Source organism: Mesoplodon bidens, assembly GCF_964165515.1.
Source record: "Mesoplodon bidens genome assembly, chromosome: 11".
Taxonomy (NCBI): domain Eukaryota; kingdom Metazoa; phylum Chordata; class Mammalia; order Artiodactyla; family Ziphiidae; genus Mesoplodon; species Mesoplodon bidens.
Window position 1 is genome coordinate 42,179,649 of NC_138167.1, and position 21,961 is coordinate 42,201,609.

General features: G+C 46.9%; 3 protein-coding genes across 8 annotated transcripts in view; 1 reads left to right on the forward strand and 2 right to left on the reverse strand.

The window, feature by feature from the left end:
• Window positions 1–3,272, reverse strand: part of RBMS2 (RNA binding motif single stranded interacting protein 2) — a 91,392-nt gene extending 88,120 nt beyond the window's left edge. The window contains exon 1 of the mRNA XM_081250010.1: window positions 3,047–3,272. Coding sequence (XP_081106136.1) covers window positions 3,047–3,073 — 27 coding nt within the window. The 5' untranslated portion in view covers window positions 3,074–3,272. The remainder of the gene's footprint in view (window positions 1–3,046) is intronic.
• Window positions 3,273–3,679: 407 nt separating this feature from the next.
• GLS2 (glutaminase 2) lies at window positions 3,680–16,328 on the forward strand. 6 transcript variants are annotated; one of them, XM_081248576.1, is made up of 18 exons: window positions 3,680–3,939; window positions 8,408–8,507; window positions 8,949–9,070; window positions 9,659–9,818; window positions 10,349–10,428; window positions 10,513–10,676; window positions 10,891–10,949; window positions 12,241–12,273; window positions 12,555–12,613; window positions 13,154–13,220; window positions 13,370–13,420; window positions 13,643–13,819; window positions 14,507–14,638; window positions 14,752–14,844; window positions 15,014–15,075; window positions 15,594–15,670; window positions 15,960–16,023; window positions 16,170–16,328. In XM_081248576.1, exons 1-18 carry the CDS (start codon window positions 3,758–3,760, stop codon window positions 16,324–16,326), a joined length of 1,839 nt encoding a protein of 612 aa, XP_081104702.1. In that variant the 5' UTR covers window positions 3,680–3,757; the 3' UTR covers window positions 16,327–16,328. The 6 variants fall into 6 exon arrangements, with proteins under 6 accessions (XP_081104702.1, XP_081104700.1, XP_081104697.1 ...); XM_081248574.1 differs by having other exon boundaries at window positions 9,689–9,818; XM_081248571.1 differs by having other exon boundaries at window positions 9,689–9,818; window positions 13,370–13,819.
• A 56-nt stretch (window positions 16,329–16,384) lies between these two features.
• Window positions 16,385–19,008, reverse strand: SPRYD4 (SPRY domain containing 4). Its single transcript, XM_081248577.1, has 2 exons — window positions 18,788–19,008; window positions 16,385–18,420 (listed from the first exon to the last, which is right to left on the reverse strand). Exons 1-2 carry the CDS (start codon window positions 18,870–18,872, stop codon window positions 17,882–17,884), a joined length of 624 nt encoding a protein of 207 aa, XP_081104703.1. The 5' UTR covers window positions 18,873–19,008; the 3' UTR covers window positions 16,385–17,881.
• Between the last annotated feature and the right edge of the window lie 2,953 nt (window positions 19,009–21,961).

The window sequence follows — 21,961 nt, forward strand, 5'->3', positions numbered from 1 at the left end:
TCACCGCAGCTAGAGAAAGCCCACATGCAGCAACGAAGACCCAATGCTGCCAAAAATAAATAAATAAAATAAAATTTTTTTAAAAAAACCCATCCATGAATGGGAAAAAGAAAAAGAGTTGGCTCCAATCCCCCACCTCCATTGATGCCCCTCCCCCTTTATCTTAGCTATCCTTGACCCCGAGCCTAGTTAGATGCCCCTTCTTTCTACTTCCTTTTCCATATCTCTTCACCTCAGCATTTTTCATTAGGAATTTTAAACACTGGCTTTCTCATTTCTTCCAATAATCAGAAACTGGTTTTTTGTTTTTAATTTCTGGATTTCCTAGCACTGGGCCTGGCACACTATAGGCCAATGAATAAAATATTCATTGAATGAATTGAAGATGATTATGTCAGAGCTCCCAGTACTTATATTTTACCCAGTAAAAGGCAAGATTACCTTTTACAAATGGAGAAACTAAGGCAGGAAGGAATGTGCACCAATAGTAACTTTTGCAGAACAAACGCTAATGAAAAAAATAACTTATGTGAAATAATCTTTCACTCTGACTAATTAAGATTCTAACTACAGTCTAAAGAGTAGAACAAATGATAGTCTGTAAATCATAACAAATATACATCCTCCAAACATAAGCATCAAGTTTCCAATTTTGTACCACAGAGTATATAGCTCTTTTGATTTAAAAATTCAAAATCCTTCCCCATACACCACAAAACTCTAGCACAACAAGGGACTGGCCTAAAAACCTACTATTAGAGATACCTGAAAGCTTATGAAAAGCTTCGGGTTTAGCTGGCCATGTCACAGCTGGCTAGTACTTTTGCAAAGATTTAACTGGGGGCTTCCCTGGTGGCGCAGTGGTTGAGAGTCCGCCTGCCAATGCAGGGGACACGGGTTCGTGCCCCAGTCCGGGAAGATCCCACATGCCGCGGAGTGGCGGGGCCCGTGAGCCATGGCCGCTGAGCCTGCGTGTCCGGAGCCTGTGCTCCGCAACGAGAGAGGCCACAACAGTGAGAGGCCCGCGTACCACAGAAAAAAAAAAAAAAAAGATTTAACTGGATAGGACCTTTTCAAATCAGAAATAAAAAAAGAACGTGACATTGCCAAACTCTAACCACCTGGGATGACAAACTGGTTCTTAAATATCTTATACTTTACACAATGCTGTGGGCCTCCCAAGTCACCGGTTCACCCTCCATCCTCATGCAAAAGTAGCAATGTTATAGTGGAAGAAGAATCAGTCCAAAGGTCAAAGTGCTAGATCTCTATGCAAAGAAACTCCCCTTCTACAGGCAGCCTTTCTTCACCGCTCAACCAGTTCCTACTATCAGAGAGAACTGGGAAGAAAAAGAGTGAGGAACTTGTTACTGATTATAATTAAAGCTAATTCAAGAAAGCAGGGGTAGGAAATAAAAGGAAGCAAACACCTTCTGGGTAATGTTTAGAAATTCCCTAACACGTTATCTTTCTCATGACAGCTCACAAAACTTCAGAGATATAACATTCCCATGAAACAAGGATAAAATTGGCCTACTACATTTGGAAAAATTAATGCTGGCTCGCATTTATACTAAGTATTAAGACCCAGAACTTTCTTAAAGAAGTAATGGGCAAAGCCATTAATACGGCAGCCAGGGTAAGCTGGAGTCCCCGAATTAGAGTCCTACCTATAGGAGAATGGATAGGGCAGATAAGGAATAACTACAGAAGGGAAAAACAAACAAACAAAAACAAAAGGAAGGTCACTCTACCTGGTTTCAAATAAACCCTCTGACCTTAACCAAGCCAAAGGAGAACTGCCTTTCCACAGAACACACCAGAGTATCGTTTTGATATTTCTTTTCCCACAGTTACCCTTGATGCTCATTTTAATCCAAAAACAAAAAGAAAAGCAAGTGACATTTTGTGATACAGCCAGCCTCTAGCCAATTCTCAGTACCGTATTATACTGCTTCGACGTAAATGCTTCCTTTAGGAACAACTGGAATAATTCAGTGGTTAATTTGGGATGAGAGAGCCTTGTAGTCAGAGACTTGGGTCTGATTCCTGACGCTGGTACTTATAAGATGGGTTATCTTATTTAAAAAAGTCTTGGGACTTCCCCGGTCGTCCACTGGTTAAGAATCCATCTTGCAGTGCAGAGAACGCTGGTTGGATCCCCGGTGGCGAAACTAAGATCCCACATGCCGGGGTACAACTGAGCCCCTGCGCCACAACTTGAGAGAAGCCCGCGCACTGCAGCAAAAGATCCCACATGCTGCAACTAAGACCTGATGCATTCAATAAATAAATAAATATTAAAAAAAGAAAAAGTCTTAATTTCTGAGTCTTAGTTTCCTCATCTTCAAAATGGGACTAGTAATAACTATTGTTTAGGTCTCTGGTAAGAGGGAGAGACAGACTATATAAAGTGGTTGACAAACCATAACAGCTGTTATTTCCATGAGCTCCTACTAAATACAGATGCTGTGAAGATATAGGTGAATGTTCTCCTAGTTGCAAATGATAAAATTCCCAAATGTGCTTAGTTTTCAAAATTCATTTTGTACATCTTTTCTGCCTGTGAGGAATACAGAGGCAAGCAATTAAATTAGCTAAAATGTAGGGGGCACCTAATGGCTTATAAAATGTTTAAGGGCTCAGAGTTAAGGACACCTAAGTCTTTTTTTTTTTTTTTTTTTTTGTGGTACGTGGGCCTCTCACTGTTGTGGCCTCTCTCGTTGCGGAGCACAGGCTCCGGACGCGCAGGCTCAGCGGCCATGGCTCACGGGCCCAGCCGCTCCGCGGCATGTGGGATCTTCCCGGACCGGGGCACGAACCCACGTCCCCTGCATCGGCAGGAGGACTCTCAACCACTGCGCCACCAGGGAAGCCCAAGGACACCTAAGTCTTAAACAGACACCAAATAATTGTCAGAGGTAAAACGAGAACCCAGGCACCCTAGCAGTCCAGGATGACCTTTTCCCCGCCTCATGATCTCACTGAAGTGCCTGGGCGCTGTTTCTGGTCGGGGTAATTTCCTGCCATATGACTCCTCACTCACCAACACCGCGTGCTGTAAACGAGGCATTCGTTGGGCCTCCACGCCGCGCTACGAGACCGGGTACTGAAGGCTGGTTTTGGCCTTCGAATATCGGAGGTCACTAAGAGGCCTCTTGAGCAGGGCTCACTCTTATCCGAGTGTAGAGAGGTACCGCTTTCCCCTCTCTCCGAGAATTCCATCGTTCTGACGCCGCCGCGTCCTCCGCCTTCACAACTACCCCACCTCAGCTTTCCCGCCCTCAGCGCTTGCACCCACGGCAGGCCGCAGGGGACCGGAACGCGGAGGAATCTGCCGGATTTTGTGGACGGCCCACCGCCTTGCTTTCATTGGGTAACCTCGTCTTGTCTCCGCCCCCAAGTTTTTTACTTTATCAATGATTGGACTTGGGCATTGTCCATCCCAACTCTCAGGCACCGCCCACTTCTCACCAGCCACTAGACACCCTGCGCTCTGTGGTCCCTATCGCGTGCACTCCACACCGATGCCTTGTCTAGGCGGGGATTGGGTGCACCTGGCAGTGTACCGAGCCTTGTAGGGACCGACCCCTCCTCCTGCTCCAACCCCACCCACCGGGCCTCTCCTCTCCACCCCTCAGGTCCAGCACTCCGTTGCTTAGCTCGCCCCACCTGGTCCGCGTTTCCTCCGCCCCTCCCTCCAACCACCGCTCAGAACCCCTGGGAGCTCTGGCCGAGCGGGCGGCGCGCTGGAGGGATGCGCTCCATCAAGGCTCTGCAGAATGCGCTGAGCGGGGCCGGCAGTTACTGCCGGCGGGGAGGCTGGGGTCACCTGAGCCGGAGCCCCCTCCTTGGCGGGGGCGTACGGCACCACCTCAGTGAGGCCACGGCGCAGGGCAGGGAGACGCCACACAGCCACCAGCCGCAGCACCAGGATCAGTAAGGCTCGCGGGACAGGGGCAGAGGACAGGCACTCTCACTGTCATTCCCACTATCTTCCGAGTCCCCTTCCCCAAGGAACGCATCGTATCTCCCTTCTCCTCTCCTCGCTTACTGGCCTGCGATGCCTTTTCCTTTAGATTTGGGGCTTTGGGTCCGCCGCGCTCGGGCGGTAATGTGCCGTCCGCCCGGCAAGGCGTTTGGGCAGGTCGGTCCTCGGGATGGTGCCTGTCCAAGGTGCGTACTTAATTGGGAACGCAGGTGGGTGCGGAGTGTTGCTTGGTGCGCGTGTCTGAGTGCAGGGCCGTGTGCGCACCGCCCATCCTAACCCTCCTTCTCTCCCCTGTCCTCGTGTGTATATTAGGGAATGCGTGGGTATAGAACAGCCTGCCTCGAGTCCCAGTGTTCTTGGGTCTGTGTGTGGTCTATCTGTGTTTCAGTGCGCAGATACTTGCGTATGTGTTGGGCGTGTGCATTATCAGGGCTCCCTAATCTGTAGAATAAGGGTGGTTCTCCGATTGGTTTTTGAAGGAGGAAAATCTTTATAATGGGGGGGAGAATCATAAGACGCAGATCTCCCAAACCAGAGCCAGTCAGAGCCGTTTTATGTGCTGCTCAGGCGGCTCCCTGATTTAAGGGGTTCTCTTCCCTTGGGTTCTTACTCTGCCCGAGAGGCTGCACCTCTCTCCCCCACCACCCTGGAACACTTGGTGGCTGAGCTTCTTCGAGACGCAGAGACGGAGCTGAGCAGGAAATTTTGTCCTCCCCAGAAGCCAACATAGACACTATCCAAGTAGCCCCTGCTTTTTTATAGCAGGAACAGGAAATGGACCATCTCCCTTGTCATTGATATCTACTGATGACATTCAGAAAGACATGCACACCATAATTAAAGTAGCCAGACAGACTACTCTGTCCTCTACCTCACCACCACTGGAGTCCCTGTCCTGGACAGGTAACATCCAATAAGGTATTATCTATTTATTATTAATGAGAATTGTTATTATGCTGTACTTTTCCATCAGCCTCTTCTCAAGGAGACACAGAATGTTTAAACTTTAAAGAATAAACCCTCTCTCTCCTGGTCTACTCTCCATCCTGATTTTTCCCAAATAATCACCTTGGGAGAAATGATGGTGGGTTAGAGAAAAGGCTTAACCTCCCTCACCCTCACACCTTCTGTGGGATGGGGAGCAAGAAGCATCCCTGGTTCCTCCACACATACCCTTCCTTACCCTGTGGTGTCAGGTGATGGAAGTGGTTTGTTTTGTTGTTGCTGTTGTTTTAATTGGCATATAGTTGATTTACAATTGGAATTGTTTTTAGGAACCTTAATCCTCCTGCCTATTGCTGCCTGTGCTCCCAGGGACTTCTTGGTAAAGGCCTTGGACCAATGCTCCTTTGGGCAGAAGGAGTTGAGGGCATAGAGGGGGATGGGTTCTGGGAGTGTGACACCATGAGGGGAAGTGTTCTTGGTGGATAAGGAGGGCAGCAAAGAGAAAATGCCCTGTTATTTAGGTTACTGTTTTGTTTCTTTAATATTTAACTTTATTTCTAATTATTAAAGAAAAACCAGGTAAATAGAGTATCAAGAAGGAAATCAAGATCCCAATATTAGAGGGAACCACATATCCATATTTAATATATATCCATGATTTAAACCCATATATATACTCTATATGTATATATAAAATTGAACAGTAATAGGATCATAGTATTCCTATTCTTTGGTAGCCTATATTTCCCACTTATGAACAGCTGTTAATATGATTTAATGTGGGCATGCATGATGTCATTTTAATGGCTGCCATTTTGCCATTTTAAGATTCCATTGTATGAGGTATCACAGTTTATTTAACCAATCTTCAATTTGGTTACTACATATTCTTATGCACTTGTTCAATTATTTCTTAAATTCCTAGGAAATTTTGCTCCCCAGAGACATGTCACTGATATTTTGTATAACCTTCTAGAGATATTTTATGCATATATCAGCAAATATATGTTGATATTATTCCTGCTTTTTACAAATGGTATCATACTATACATATTATTCTGCACCTTACCCCACCCCCAACATTATATTGCAGATCAATCCATATCTTGATCAAAGGGTATGCAGTTTTTTTTTAAATGCTTGTGATACATTCAGCCGTGTGGCATTGTTTCCTGTCTTCCTTCATTTTCCAGCCAAGGAGACCTGGCCTCAAAATATTCCTGCGTACTTTCCTTCTTGAGTTATTCCTCAGATAGCTTTTTCCTCCCTTCCTCTGCCACCACATGGATCCTTTCCTCCCTATAGGCACCAGCCTCATTATAACAACTGGATTTCTTCAGAAACAGAAGAACTCCCCCCTCTCCTGGTATTCCTCCTGGCCCAAAACACACACATGCCTAGTCTATGCCAAGTTCCTTGAGAGGCTTTTTATTTTTAAATGCATTGTTTCAATAGATAATATATTCATAATCATATATCAATATATCGTATCCATTAGGTAAAATGTACATATTTGTATGATTCAAAATTCAAAATATATAAAAAGATATATAGTGGGAAGTATCCCTCTTGCTTCTTTTGCCCAGCACCTGCTTCATCTCCCTAGAGGGAGCTAAATCAGTCTTACCAGTTTCTTATATATCCTTCCAGAAATATTTTGTGCCTGAAAAAGCATACATATATATGTTCCCTTTTAAGCATAAATAGTACCATACTATAAACGCTGTTCTACAGCTTGCTTCTTTTAGTTAATATTACATCTTAAAGATCATTCCATATCAATACTTAAAGCACACCCTCATTTCTTTTTTCTACATTGCATAATATTCCATCATATGAATATACCCTGATTTACCTAACCAGTTCCCGTTGATGCACATTTAGGTTGTTTCCAGTGTTACTATTACTAACAATGCAATGAATGACTGTGAATATGTTACCTTGTAGGTACGTGAATACACTTATATGGTAAATACCTGGAAGTCAAATTGTTGGATCTAAGGGTTTTGAAGGGTCTAATCTCAAATAGTTGTCATATTTGGAATGAGCTGATAAAATAATTCCTCTAAATCTGTTAACAAATTAATAGGAGAAATCTTGAAGATCAAAAAAATCTTTAGTACCTGTATTTTTAGGTGCTATAATCCAGTGAGAGATACTTTAGGGAACAGGGATATTCCTAGAAATGTAACTTGGTGATTCTTTATTGAAGATCCATAGTGTGCTAGGGACTTTGCTCAATTCTAGGAAAACAAAGATGTATAAAACACGAAGACATAACAGTGGAGCAAGGGAGATTGTCTTCTGTCAATAAGATGGTATGTTGTGTCATACCAGCAGCATAAGCAAAATCAAGAAGTTTGGGGAAGGCTTTACAGAGTTAGTAACATTTGATCTGGACCTTGAAGGATGAGCAGGACTGTGCAGGTGAAGGAGGAAAAGGTCTTTCCATGCAGAAGTTTCAGTGTAAACAAGGGCCAGGAAGCCTGACAGTGCCTAGGCCATTTGGGGAGCCACCTGTTTATTACCTGGCATAACTGGAGTATGGGGGCATGGTGGAGAATAGGAAAGGAATGTTGACAGGTTTTAAAGAGCCTTGAATGCCATACCAAGAAATAAGAACTTATTTTGTAGGCACTGGGGAGCTATCAAAGGTTTTTGAGTAGAGAAATGATATTTGAGTTTTAGAAAGATAACTGGCACATTGTGGAAGATGGGTTGCAAGTCAAGAGAGTGTAGGAGCAGATAGGTAACAGACAACAAGGAGCTACTGAGCATCTACTTTGTGAAAGATGGTTTTTCATGGAATGGCATTTAAATTAAACCTCACATCACCCATGTGAAGCAGATGTTAAACCCTCATTTTAGGGATGAGGAAACAGGTTCAGCTTTATTAAATAACCTGACTTACTATCCATATTAAGATCACAGCTATTAAAGGCAAACTCTGGTTCTTTCTACAGCACCATGCTAGCACAGGGGAAGAGAAGAAAAGAGGGTGGATTTGAGAGACATTATGGAGGTAGATTCATCCAATATTGGTTATGAATGTAAGGTATGGGAATTATCCAAATGATTCCACATTTCTGGCTTGGTCCCCCCGGGTAAGTGGTAATGCTATTAATCCAAATGGGAATCACAAGAGGAGGAGCAGAGGGAAGGAGGCAAGATGATCTCAGGCTTGGACATGTTGAGTCTGCAGTGGCTATGGGACATCTAGAAATGGAAGTATTTAGAAGGCAACTAGAAATAAATGTCTGAAGTTTAGGAACAAAAGAAAGTTAGAGAATAGAATTTAAGACTTCTCAGGACCGATGTGAAGGTTGGAATTATAGGGATAGATCAGATGGTTTCAGGGAGAAGGTGTAGACTGAGGACACCTACCTGCTGATAAGCCCTTGTTCTAGGAGGAGGAGCAGGGAGTTCTCAGGTTCCTGTCCTCCTCCCCTGTCTCTCTCTGCCCCCAAACAGTGATTCGTCAGAGAGTGGCATGCTGTCCCGTCTGGGTGACCTGCTCTTCTACACTATTGCTGAGGGACAGGAACGAATCCCTATCCACAAGTTCACTACTGTAAGTTCCTCTCTACCTGCTCAGAACACTGATCCCTTAGGATCTCTGGAAACTGGGGAAAGGAAGGTAGGACAAGTAACAGGGCAGCTAATGGGTTGCTTCATGAGGATGAAGAATAGCTGATGATAGCAGATGCCTAGGCTGATGAGGCAATCCCATCCCTGCCCCAGGTGGGATGATTCAACCCTCTGACTCAGCCTATCTTTTTGGTTTGGGACTTTGACCCAAGGGGTTCAGAAACCAGCTGCCTTGATGAAAAAGGGCAGGAAACCCCTATTAGCCTTCAAAACTGTTATATTCCATCCTTTCTTGGTCTGCAAACCCATTTCTTCCACCTGTTGTAGTAGTTGGGGTTGAGTTAATTGTTATCCATTGGGAAAAATGATTAGGATTGGATTATTGTCCTTGTAGCTGACCTTACCAGGCTTCTTTCCCCTGAAGGCACTGAAGGCCACTGGACTGCAGACGTCAGATCCCCGGCTCCGGGACTGCATGAGCCAGATGCGCCGCATGGTTCGAGAGACCAGCAGTGGTGGCCTCTTGGACCGAGATCTCTTCCGAAAGTGAGGGCCCCGGAAACAAGGGCACTGCTCTCAAAGCAGTTCTTTGGACACAGCTTTTGACAGCAGGAAGGGATACTGGGGATTGGATAATTCAACCCCTCGACTTTATTACTTATTTATTACACAAGTAACACATATATATGCCTACACTTATTATAAAAGTTCAAGCAACAGAGAAATACATGTTCTCCTTTCCCTCTCTCCCCTATCCCTGTCCCTTTTCCCAGAAGTAAACATTGTTAACAGATTAGTAGATATCTTCTAGATAATGTCCTAAGCATTTACATATATATATAAGAATATATGTAAACATACTTGTATAATTTAAGATTTAAAATATAAAGATGACCTACCATACATATTATTCAGGTATTTATTTTTTCTCCTATCCCAAGACACTGTGTCTTGGAATATCTTTCCATATCATTACAACCCCTCATTTTAGAGGCATAGAAACTTAAGACCCAGAAAGATCAAGTGATATGCCAAAGGTTAGACAGCTGTTGGTCCCAAACCCGATGACCACTCACACTTTCTTTGTTCCCAACTTCCATGGCTCCAGAGTGAGTCACAGCTGCATCTCTCCAGCCCCCTAACCCAATCGTGTCTGGGATCCAGGTGTGTGAGCAGGAACATCGTGCTCCTGACCCAGGCATTCCGAAAGAAGTTCGTCATTCCTGATTTTGAGGAGTTCACGAGCCATGTGGACCGCATCTTTGAGGATGCCAAAGAGCTCACTGGAGGCAAAGTGAGGGCCAGGGGACTGAGGGATGGGCAAGGGCCCTGGACCAGATATACCTTGCTTCTCAGAGATTTCCTGAGGCTGGAAATCCAGTGGATGAGTGATGAGAAGCAGAACCTCTAAAAATGGGGACAAGGGCTTTATGTATTTTACCTGTGATTTCTAGAGCAGGTGAGGGAATCTGAAGTTTTTATGGAGACAGCTGACAAGGATTCAATAGAACTTTGAAAGAGACCTACAGGGTAATTAAGCCTAAGCGCAAAAAAGGGAAGCTGGCCCCAGAATTCTCTTTGTACCTTCCATGGGCTTTACTGCCATCTCTATAGGAGTGGGGCTGCAGAAATATAAGGCCTTCTAGGACTTAAGGCTTGGGTGTCTCTAGGACCAACAGGCAGGAGGGAACCCTGTTGTCTTGCAGAAGACAGAATTTTAGCTTTTGTCTAAAAGATTCTCCTGACCTGAACCTCAGCTCTGTTCCCCCTCTCCACATCCATGTCTTCATCCTGTCTCTGTTTTCTCTACCCACTCATACCCAGGTGGCGGCCTACATCCCTCAGCTGGCCAAGTCAAATCCAGATCTGTGGGGCGTTTCTCTGTGCACTGTGGATGGTCAGCGGTGAGATGCTGGGTGAGGAAGGGGAGGCAGGGCACACGGGCAGAGCATAGTCCGACCCCTTTCATGGCACCTGCTTGCCTCCAGGCACTCCGTGGGCCACACAAAGATCCCCTTCTGCCTGCAGTCCTGTGTGAAGCCCCTCACCTATGCCATCTCCGTAAGCACCCTAGGCACTGACTACGTGCACAAGTTCGTGGGCAAGGAGCCCAGCGGCCTGCGCTACAACAAACTCTCCCTCAATGAGGAAGGTGAGCACTCCCTGGGCTCAGACCAGACTCATAGATGCCCCCTTCTTACCCTACCCTCCTCCCAAGGGTGTGTGTTTCTCTGCCCTTCCTGATCAGCTCTGTCACTCCATCCTCCCCAGCAAAGAGATCTTTCCCATTTACCCTACAGAGTGGGCAGGCGGTAAAGGTTTTGCTCAGTGGCTGGTAAGACTCTGGGTGGTTTGTATTTCCCCAGGAATCCCCCATAACCCCATGGTCAATGCTGGTGCCATTGTTGTGAGCTCCCTGATCAAGGTCAGTGCCACCCTAGCCTTCTGGAAGGTACTGTTCTCTAAACCCCCTTGTTCCTATATCCCTCGTATCTGCCTGTCTCTCCAGGGAGATTGGTGGGGACCTGATTCCTTTGAGGGTGCCCAGGAGGCAGTGAAGACACAGCAGGGACTCACAAATTATGCTGAGGATGTTAGTAAAAGGAACTGTATCCCAGCTCCTACCCATGAGTCTGGAGCCCAGAGCTTCCTGGCCCTGAGGGAAGTGAGCAGGTCCTGACCCCAGCCTAGCACCAAGGACCAAATGCCACACACAGGGGGAGGACAGCTCTGTTAGGTACTGATTGGCCACTTCTGGGTGAGGGACACATGGAAAGAAGGGTGAATGGCCAGAACAGGGCAGCTATTCACGTCACCTGGAGCTGTGAGTTGGCCTTGAGCAAGGGTGTCTGGCCAGCCTGTCAGCTGTAGGTCTCCCAGGGCTTGAGCAAGAACCTGAGAGCAGTGTGGGCAGCAACAATCCAGAGCCAATCACAGCCCTTCCTGGGGAAGGTGGTGTTAGGAACCCTCCCCCCAGGGACCCAAGTGTCAGAGTCCCTGTGGTGTTGACACTATAGCTGATGAATACAGGAAGCAATTGGGGGGGGTGGGGGATGGACCAGGCTCAGGCTCTCCCCTTGCTTGCTCCAGGATAGCTCTATCTACAGCCCTGTATCTGGGACCTGCCTCATCCCGTTCCCATCTAAACAGGCCCTACTGACTTGACTCTCAGCTAAAATCTTTAGCTTTATTTCAGTTATCAATATAATTGATATAATTGAATATTATAATGTATGCAACACACACCGTCCTCCCATTCCCATCACTCACTCCAGTCTTGGAAATGGCCATGGGAGTCAGGGGTAGGATAGAGGAAGCCTCCAGCCTGGGGTGTAAGGAATGAGGATGGGGACCAGGAATAGGGGTGGGGCTTGGGAACAGGATTGGAATCAGGAAAATGAAAGTGGGAGTCAGGGATGAGGGTTGGCATTGAGAATGGAAATGAGAGTGAGACTCAGGGATGGGTGAGACTCATAACTGGGGTGAGCTTATCTGTACTCATTACCTAATAATAAAATCTAAATGATTTGGTTTTTAAGATCACTAGGTATGCATGGATATAAAAAAGTCTCAGTTGTTAAAAAAAAAAATTGTAAAATGCAACACACGCCCAGTAGCAAAACCAGTCTAACACTTTATCTCCACTACATCCTTCTGACCCTCCCTGTCATCCTCCTAAGCTTAGAATACGGATATCTCTTTTTGTCTCCTTGCAGATGGACTGTAACAAAGCAGAGAAGTTTGATTTTGTAAGTTCCCTCCCTGCTCAGCCCCTGGCTGCTTTTCTCCATGGCACGTTGTCCATTCCAGCTGCCCCAGTGCCTGGCTCTAACCCCACTTTGATGGTGCACCAGCCCATACTAGAAGCCTTATTTCCAGAGGTGTAGGAATCTGCTGGTGTGAGGGAAGAAAGCCTCCTGAAGTCCCTGCTGGGATGTGGACTGAGGAGTGCAGAAGGGTTAATCAGCCTATATGTTTACTAGGGGTCCTTATGCATGGGGTGCCTCCCGTGCCCCTCTTTCTCTTCCAGGTCTTGCAGTATCTGAATAAAATGGCTGGGAATGAATACATGGGTTTCAGCAATGCCACGTAAGGCCCTGTTCACAGGATTGGCTGAATGTGTGTGTGGGGGGGGTGTTTGAGTGTGTGTGTGTGTATACATATGTGGGGGGCGGGGAATGGAGGAGGAGGATAGAGAGGATCTTAGGAAGAAGAAATCCCAGGGGAGCCTTGGCCTTTCAGCTTCCTCTGAGCCCCTTCATCGACATTTGTTTGCTTTGTAAAAGGATTTGTTCCATTTCTATTTGGTACTTAAGGAGAAAGACAGTGTGAGAGTTTGCACTTGGGCCCTTTCTTGCCAAGCCTCTCAAAGCCAAAAACCTCATTTTCCTAGACTAGATGACTAGACCATTTTGGGTTTGATTTTGTTTTTCACACTTTACAATAAAGCTGGACCCAGTGCTTTCTCAGGTTCCGAAGTTTTCTCCAGTATAACTATGAGAATTAATAAAGGGGCTGCTTTAGTTTGACATGTGTGATCTAGTTCTGTCTCTCTCCGGGAAGGTATTTTTTCCCCCTTCTCACACCCATCCCTCAAATGTCAAGTACTAAATTGGGTGTTTCCTTCAGATTCCAGTCAGAGAAGGAAACAGGGGATCGGAATTATGCCATCGGCTATTATCTAAAGGAAAAGAAGGTAACTGGGAGAGGCCGATACAAAGTCCCTGGGTATTCTGTGGCTGGTGGAAGGGCAATGGGGGCTGGGGACTTCGGCTGAGGTCCTGGCAGTGTGACAGGGACTGCTGATGGCCTGAGAGAAATGCTCTCCCCTCTTCTTCCTTGCAGTGCTTTCCTAAAGGGGTGGACATGATGGCTGCCCTGGATCTCTACTTCCAGGTAAGCAGATGCCGCCATTCAGCCCAGCGCCAAGGGAATGGGACACACTGCCTTCCTTGCTCTGACCCACAAGAGGGATACTCATCTCCAGTGGTTCTGGCATCCTTCAGAAACACCAGGGGGAACTTACTGAAGGATCAGGATGTCAAGAACATTGCTCTACACCTCAGAGCACAGCATTCAGGTCCACACCGGACCCTCACCTCTGCCTCGTCTCCGCAGCTGTGCTCCGTGGAGGTGACCTGTGAATCAGGCAGTGTCATGGCAGCCACCCTGGCCAATGGCGGGATCTGCCCCATCACAGGCGAGAGCGTGCTGAGCGCTGAAGCAGTGCGCAACACCCTCAGCCTCATGCACTCCTGCGGCATGTATGATCTCTCGGGCCAGTTTGCTTTCCATGTGAGTGATTCTGGCCCTGCCATCCATTTGCCATGAGCCCAGAGCCAAGAAAAGGGGACACCGAGTCTCTGAAGGTGGAGAGGTGGACACCTGTTCCTGCCTCTCACTCACTAACTTCCAGCCGGGCAATTAGGCCAAGAATCCTTAGGGGAGTTTGTCAAACACAGTAAGCCCCTCAAACACATAAACACACGACAGTGCAACTTCAGAACCACTCCTCTGCCGCCCCTCACATGGCTGGTGATTCTCTTCCAGGTCTCATACAGGAGGTCACTTCCAGAGAGGCTTTTCTGACCACCCTCTCTCCACTGGGCTCTCCCTCCCACATCATTCTCTATCACAGCACCCTCCTTTTTTTTCTAACGTGTTATCATAAGTTGTGATTATTTTTGTCTATTTGTTTACCTATTTATTGTCTCTGTCCTACCACCAGAATGTAAGTTAACTGAGAGACCTTGTCCTAGTCCTAGCACATCATCAGGCACAGAGTAGATACTCAGTAAATATTTCCTTACTGAAGCCATAAATTTAAGAGGGGGCAGGGGAGGACAGGAGTAAGAAAAGCTAACTAACAAGCCAAAAGGTTGAGATGGGTGTGGCCTTGCCCATGAAGTCATTTGGGATAGACTTGTTAACACAGACTTGGGGCACCTCTTGCTCATCCGCAGTTCCAACTTTGTCCCCAAGGTGGGCCTGCCGGCCAAGTCAGCTGTGTCAGGAGCCCTCCTCCTGGTGGTACCCAATATCATGGGAATGATGTGTCTGTCACCTCCCCTGGACAAGCTGGGGAACAGCTACAGGGGTGTCAGCTTCTGCCAAGTAAGTCACTTTGCATATAGTACTTAATATTTTTGAATGAGAAAATAAAGCAATTTTGAGCTCCTACTAAGTGCAGGGAGGACGTAAACAATCTTTTTGCCTTACAATTCTAGAAGTTGGTATCTCTCTTCAATTTCCACAACTATGACGATCTGAGGCACTGCGCTCGGAAATTAGACCCACGGCGTGAAGGAGGAGAAGTCCGGGTAAGGAAAACCCCAGGTGGCTTGTAAGACTATTTCAGAAGAGAACATTCCGTAACACTTCAGTAAAACCCTTGGCTAAGCATCCATGGGGGAGGGTGACAGGGTAGAGCTGGGCATGGGTGGGTTCAAAGTCACACTTAATCTCAGGTGGGTATGATTTGTTTTCCAGAACAAGACTGTGGTGAACCTGTTATTTGCTGCCTATAGTGGAGATGTCTCAGCTCTTCGAAGGTACTTCTACTCTGACCAAATAAACACAATGAAATACTCCTGGTCAGAGATCTCATTAGCCATCGACATAGCAATATAGTTAAGTGCTTCAGCCTTAGAGTCAGACTGAATGGTCAGAGACTACATTTAAATGAGTTTTTTAAAAAAAGTACAGTGACTGCCATGTGATAAGAACTTAATGGTAGCCACTGTTATGATTAACCTGGGTGTTAAAAGCAGAGTCCTAGGAGGCTGGTAAGGACCCTGCCTCAAATGGATTACCAACATCAACAAATATGTACTGGGCACCTACTACAGGTAGGCAGTGATGTTTCTGGAACCATCACACTCCCATCTCTCTGACGTAGGAGTAACAGTCTCATCTGGATAGAGAACACAGACTGTACACGGTCTACACATCTTGGCATAAGCTCTGTTTTGCTTTTTCTGGAACTCATCCAGTCTGACCCCACTTCAGAAAGGATACCAGTGATTCTAGGCTGATCTGGGTAACTCCAGCTACTTTCCACTCCTCTTAGGTTTGCCTTGTCAGCCATGGACATGGAACAGAAAGACTATGACTCCCGCACAGCCCTGCATGTTGCTGCAGCTGAAGGTATCTGAAGGTTAAATAAGAGAGGAAGCAGATCCTAAGACCTTTCTTTTCTACCAAGAGTACCCCCCATTGTATGTGCCCTCAAGGTTACAAGGGCAGCAACTAGTTTTGTCCAGATGCGCTTCAGTTTGCAGGCTCTTACTGGGTGCTGCAGGGAGCGAAAATGGGAAGAGGCCTTTCCCCCCTCCCCTTTTAGTTCAGACTCCAGCTGCCAAGGGTCTGTACTAATGTTAACACCAAAAGGGTCAGGATCCATACCCTCTCATTTTCCTTCTGCCCATATTCCTAGGCCACACTGAAGTTGTTAAATTCCTGATTGAGGCTTGCAAAGTGAATCCTTTTGTCAAGGACAGGTGAGTAGGATTAAGCTGAAAGTGGGGGGAAGGGAGGTGAACAGCAGCTTCTGCACCACAGCCCTCCAGCCACCACAGTTACGTATATAACCAGGGCACTCTTGGTGTCTTCTTTGCCTGATCATGGTCTTTGTTCCTCCTCTCAGGTGGGGCAACATCCCCCTGGATGATGCTGTGCAGTTCAACCACCTGGAGGTGGTTAAACTGCTCCAAGATTACCAGGACTCATACTCACCATCTGAGACTCAGGCTGAAGCAGCAGCTGAGGCCCTGTCCAAAGAGAACTTAGAGAGCATGGTGTGAGCATGGGGCATGCACAGTCCCTGCACAAGAAAAAGCACGAACTGGCCACACACTTAACATATAACCACCAATCATGCTACAGAGGGCTGCACTGCTTCAAGGGGGTGGGGGGTGGGGCAGTGCTTTCAGTGAGAGTCAAAATACCCCATTCCCTTGGCAGACAGAGTATAGAGAAGTGCCTTTGTGGACTCCTGCAGTAGAGCTATCCATGAAGATTGTGGGCTTCTTTAAGGGACAGCCTAATGGCTTAGCCCACTCCAGATCATCCCAGGTCTTCACGCAGGTCCCCTCTTCCTCTCTCTGAAGAAGCCATTATGAGAGAGAGAGACTCTGGTAAGGGGCTCTAGCCACCACACACATCTATATATCCACAGAGAAAGAGAGGAGCTATGCACCAGGCTTTAGTCGTCTGGAGAGATCTGCCCCCCTTGGCCAGGAAGTGCTGCTACTGCTAACAGCAATTTTATAGACAGAGAAAGTATTTTGTGCTCAAATAAACTTTAATTACACAAATTATTATTTTTGCTAGACCCAGTCCTTCTCTTTCTCCCCTAGGGCCATCCAGCTGCATCACCATCATAAAGGTAGAGTAAGATGGAACTACAGGGTCATACAGAGCCCAAAGAATACATATTTCACATATATACTCACCCCACTAGGTTTTCTTCAATCCCAAATACTGCTTTAGGTTAAGTGTATTCTGCTCCAAGTGGGGACAAGTGCTTTGGTCTGAACAGGCCCCAAAATGGATTGTGCAAGACTTCAGGCCTCCCTCCTCCCTCTGGAAGTTACAACTGTAGCAGAAATGAAGATGGAACTTCTCAAGAATAAAGTTTCTAGTAGTAATCCCCACATGTCTCTTCCCCTTTGGTCGTGGCTGTAACTGGTCCAATGATTGCAACAGATTGACCAGGTGTCAGAGGTGTGCAAAGTAAGGCAGATGGACTCAGGGTGAGGACAGCTGCAGCTGTCTGGGGCTGAGAGTCTGTAACACTGAGGTATTAGGCAAGGAGGGCTCTGTTCTCATTCTGACACAGTCAGTAAAGCACTACCTGAGGGAGCCAGAGCCCAGACTCTGTATGTGCTGTACATAAAGGGCCAACTCATTCACTGCACTACTCCTCCAGCCAGAGGTAGAAAGGATTTACTCTGGAGAGATTCGGTAGAGCCCCCAAAACAAACAGGTTACATGTGGGCAAAGGGAAGAAGTAGCACAGTGATGAATAAATTCAAACAAAGCTGAAAAGTAAGACCCTAGGACTGAATACAGTCAGAAAGTCCTGGGCACAGGGAGGCAGAGAGACTGAAGGAAGCAAGTCAGAGAAAGTACGTTCATGGTAGCCTAGAAAACTGGCAATAGTCTGGGGGAGGGGAGAGGGTAGCTGTATGCCTAGCTTTCACAAGGTAGGGGAGAGGAAGATGACAGATATTGCACAGAGGACCCATCACTGAATTGTGGGAGCTAGCAGTTGCTTGGGGCACAGTTAAAAGGTTTCAGACACTTGGATCAGGAGGCTGGCCAAGAGCGTAATTAGGGACTCCAGTGATGGACATACTAGAGGCCTTCAGGCACCTCAAGCCCCGAATGAGTCAGCAGCTCTCCATCCCAAAGGGCAAAAGCAGGCACCACTGGACCCCGGAAATCTGTCTGTAGTGTGTGGACCACAGCAACCCGGCTCACATCCACCAGGCTCAGCTTCTGGGCCTCATACTCCAGCAGCAGCCCCACCTTCTCTGGCTGCCCAATGCCCTCAATAGGGGCTTTCTCGTTGGCCAGCATGGTGTGCCACTTGCGCTGAGCATAGATGAACACCCAGGAACGATCGTCAACACCGATGCAGCTATCCCGGGAAATATCCACGTCTGCCACTCCTATCCGGAATTGCTGGGAGCGCTTCACTGTCACCTCCCAGTAGTGCCTGCCACTGGTAACCGCTGTGTCTGCCAACACCACTGCCCACTCCCGGAAGCGCTCCACATTCAGGGCCAATTTTGTGGGCTCCAATCCCACCATGCCGTATTTGACACCTGTGTCACCTTTGAAGAGTGCCAGGCTGCTGTGAGCGGTCTTTTCTTCCAGTTTGAAACTGACGCCTGCGGGCAGAGCAAAGAGACTGGATAATGACGTGCGCTAGAACTCTAGAACAAGTGACGTACATATTCCGATCTGAAACAGGCAGTCAAGAGATCACGAGGAAACGCGGAAGAGTCGGAACGTCAAGCGGGTAAGAGAGTGGGGGCGCTTTAGTATGGGCAGCCCAAGGATCCGAAAAACTCGGACTGGGGAAGCGCTGGAATTTAAAGAAACCAGAGAGTGTCCCAGGTTTGGAATATCAAGAGCAACGCGGTGGGGGAGGGGGAATGAGTCGAAGGGGCTGGAGTTGTTTCTCCGAGCGGGCTCCAGGAATAACAGACGGAAACTATTTTGGAAGTAAAAGGGAGTAAAAGGATATAATCCTACCTCTGCGGGCATCTACGGCGGCAACCCCCAAGCGTTTTGCTCCCCAGCGGCACAAGCATAGCGAACGACCAAAGGGCAGCGCCATCTTGCACCACGGATGAACAGGGCACGCCCCCTGCCCCGCCCCGCCTCGCCCCACTCCGCACTGGCCGAGACCCCTCCATGTGCCCGCCCGCTCCCCTAGCACTTTGTGCACGAGAGGCAGCAGCGCAGTGTGATGACGTAAGGGAGCCAGCGCCCCGCAGGGAGCCGCCATTTTAGTGAATTCTGTTCTGGTTGCATCCCAGTTTATTCAATTTTTCCGCGGAGAGGAATGCTGTTCACGTTTTAACTAAATAGGACGTTTAGAAAGATGGTGTAACAAGACGGTTAAAGGTATAGATTTCAGAATTAAACAATAATTGTATTATTCGAACCCGGCTCCTCTGTGTGTCTGAGCAAATCACTTAACTTCTGTGAGCCTTAATGTTCTTATTTGTAAAACAAAAATGTCTAGCCGTCAGACCGTAGTAAAAATTAAACGAGAGAATTACCTAGGATACAGCTTGACAAATAGCAATCACTGGGTAAGTGGCAGTTGTTCTAATAAATACTAAGTAAGTGTTGGTTTTGTGTTTTCAGGACTGGCAATGGAAGGTTTAACTCAATATTTGGTTTTCTCAGGTGGGGGAACCCGAGTTTGCTCAAGATTTCAGCTAATGCCTTCTCCCCGAAGGCAGAATCCACTATCACCTATTGGAGAACTCTCAAAATCTCTACTCCATATTTCTCTCCTGAGTTCCAGATCTGTATATCCAACAGCCTATTGGACATTTCTACCTGAATGTCCCCCAGTCACCTCAAATTTAACATGTCTAAAGCTAATTTCGTTTTTCTACACAGACTGGTGAACTGCAACCCACAACCAATCCTTTGCCCAGGCCAGAAACCTGGAAGTCCTTCACTTCTTTGTTTCCCTCACTTCACATATCTGATTGTTATTAAATCCCTATCACATTATTTTTCCCCTGGACTGCTGCACTGGCTTTCTAACTGGTCTTACCTTCTCCCCAGTGCTGCTGAGGGAACATTTAAAGAGTTAGCTACCTACCTCATCATTAGGTTGTGATTTTTTTTTTCTTTTTAATAAATTTATTTATTTTGGGCTGCGTTTGGTCTTCGTTGCTGGACGCTTGGGCTTTCTCTAGTTGTGGTGAGTGGGGGCTACTCTTCGTTGCGGTGCGTGGGCTTCTCTTTGCGGTGGCTTCTCTTGTCGCGGAGCAGGGCTCTAGGCGCGCAGGCTCCGCAGCATGTGTGATCTTCCCGGACTAGGGCTCGAAGCGGTGTCCTCTGCATTGGCAAGTGTATTCTTAACCACTGCGCCACCAGGGAAGTCCGTGAAATCTTAAGAATGGGGTTTAACTCCCATGTTATCTGTGCTCCAGGGTGTCAGTATTCCCCCTAGTACAGAGTAAGTGTTCACTATTTTTGAATGAATAAATGAATGAGTGAAAAGGCAGTTTTGGGACTTCCCTGGTGGTCCAGTGGTTAAGAATCCGACTTACGGGCTTCCCTGGTGGCACAGTGGTTGAGAGTCCGCCTGCCGATGCAGGGGACGCGGGTTCGTGCCCCGGTCTGGGAAGGTCCCACATGCTGCGGAGCGGCTGGGCCCATGAGCCATGGCCGCTGGGCCTGCGCGTCCGGAGCCTGTGCTCCACAACGGGAGAGGCCACAACAGTGAGAGGCCCGTGTACCACAAAAAAAAAAAAAAAAAGAATCAGACTTCCAATGCAGGGGACACGGTAGTAATCCTTGGTCAAGGAACTAAGATCCCACATGCCATGGGGCAACTAAGCCCGTGTGCCACAACTAGAGAGCCCGCGTGCCGCAACGAAAGATTCCGCAGGCTGCAACTAAGATCCTGCATGCCGCAGCTAAGACCCAATGCAGCCAAATAAATAAATAAATAAATATTTTAAAAATAATTTAAAAATTTATAAAAGGGAGTTTTGTGCTGATTCTTGCATGCAACAGCTCATTCCTTCCACCAGGGGTCAGCCTGGCCCAGCCTTTTCATCCTACTTAGTATGTGAGAAGAGAGGTTTCTATTCTTTTCAAGCCTAGGAGGAAAGGCGTGAAGGTGACATTTCCTTCAGTAAAGTCCTGCTCTGTCAATACTTTGCATTTTGGTAGTAATGAGAGAAGAGTTCCAGGACTGTGTTTCTGTAGGATTTCTCCCTCGGTTCCCCTTGGTCCTGAGAGCTGAAGCAATCACTGCACATCCCTCACGCTGTCACTCAGACACAACTCTATTACTTTATTCCCTGCTCAGGGTATAGTGTCTTACCTGTCATCGCTTGCATTATTTCACTTTTACGTACTGACTATCCATCTGATAAACTCACCCTCATTCTGATGATTTACCTGCCTCGTTGCTAATGAACAAGTAATTAACTCTTTAACATTTCCATGCATAATAATTAGGAAGTGACAGAATTTTACCTGACAGAAGAAAGAGGAAGAGACATTCAGGGTACAGGGAACAGCTTAGACTAAAGCACTGGGTTATGAAACAGAGTGGGTGTTTGAGGAACAACAAGGAGCACAGTATTGCCAGAGTTTCACGCTAGGGAGATACGGAGAGCAGTTAGAAAAGTTGAGGCTGGATGTTGAAGAGTCATGTATGCCCTGATAAGAATGTCTTTCAGGCATTCAGGAGCTGTTGAAGGGAACACAGGGAAGTGACAAATTACAGGTACTTTTACAAACATCAAGCTGACAGCAACATGGAGAATGAATTGGAGGGGGTGAGACTAGAAACTGTTAAGCAGGGTCCAAGGCCACTAGAGTTAGGTGGGACATGGTGTGGGCTCAGCTATCCAAGAGGTAGAACTGATAGAACTTTGGTGACTGTTAGATGGGAGTGAGAGGATGGGGGAAGGAAAATGGATACATAGGTTTCTGACAACCTATGAAGGGTTACAGAAGGAAAAGCATGTTTGGATGGGGGAAAATAATTAGTTCAGTTTTGGACAGGCTGAATTTGTGGTCAGCAGGACACCCAAGTAGGTAAACCATTCCGTAGATATATGGATATAAATTTCAAGGGAGGAGATGACTTAGATGAAGTCATCCAAGGAGAGGATGTAAACTAGAGTAATTAGGGAATAAACTGAAGGTGCAATCCAAGGGAAT

Coding starts and splice junctions, on each gene's coding strand:
- GLS2 (XM_081248571.1), top strand. CDS start 3,758: ATGCGCTCCATCAAGGCTCTGCAGAATGCGCTGAGCGGGGCCGGCAGT. Junction 9,819..10,348: donor AAGAGCTCACTGGAGGCAAA/GTGAGGGCCAGG, acceptor ACTCATACCCAG/GTGGCGGCCTACATCCCTCA. Junction 13,820..14,506: donor CGGGCCAGTTTGCTTTCCAT/GTGAGTGATTCT, acceptor TTTGTCCCCAAG/GTGGGCCTGCCGGCCAAGTC.
- SPRYD4 (XM_081248577.1), bottom strand. CDS start 18,872: ATGGCGCTGCCCTTTGGTCGTTCGCTATGCTTGTGCCGCTGGGGAGCA. Junction 18,421..18,787: donor CGCCGTAGATGCCCGCAGAG/GTAGGATTATAT, acceptor CTCTGCCCGCAG/GCGTCAGTTTCAAACTGGAA.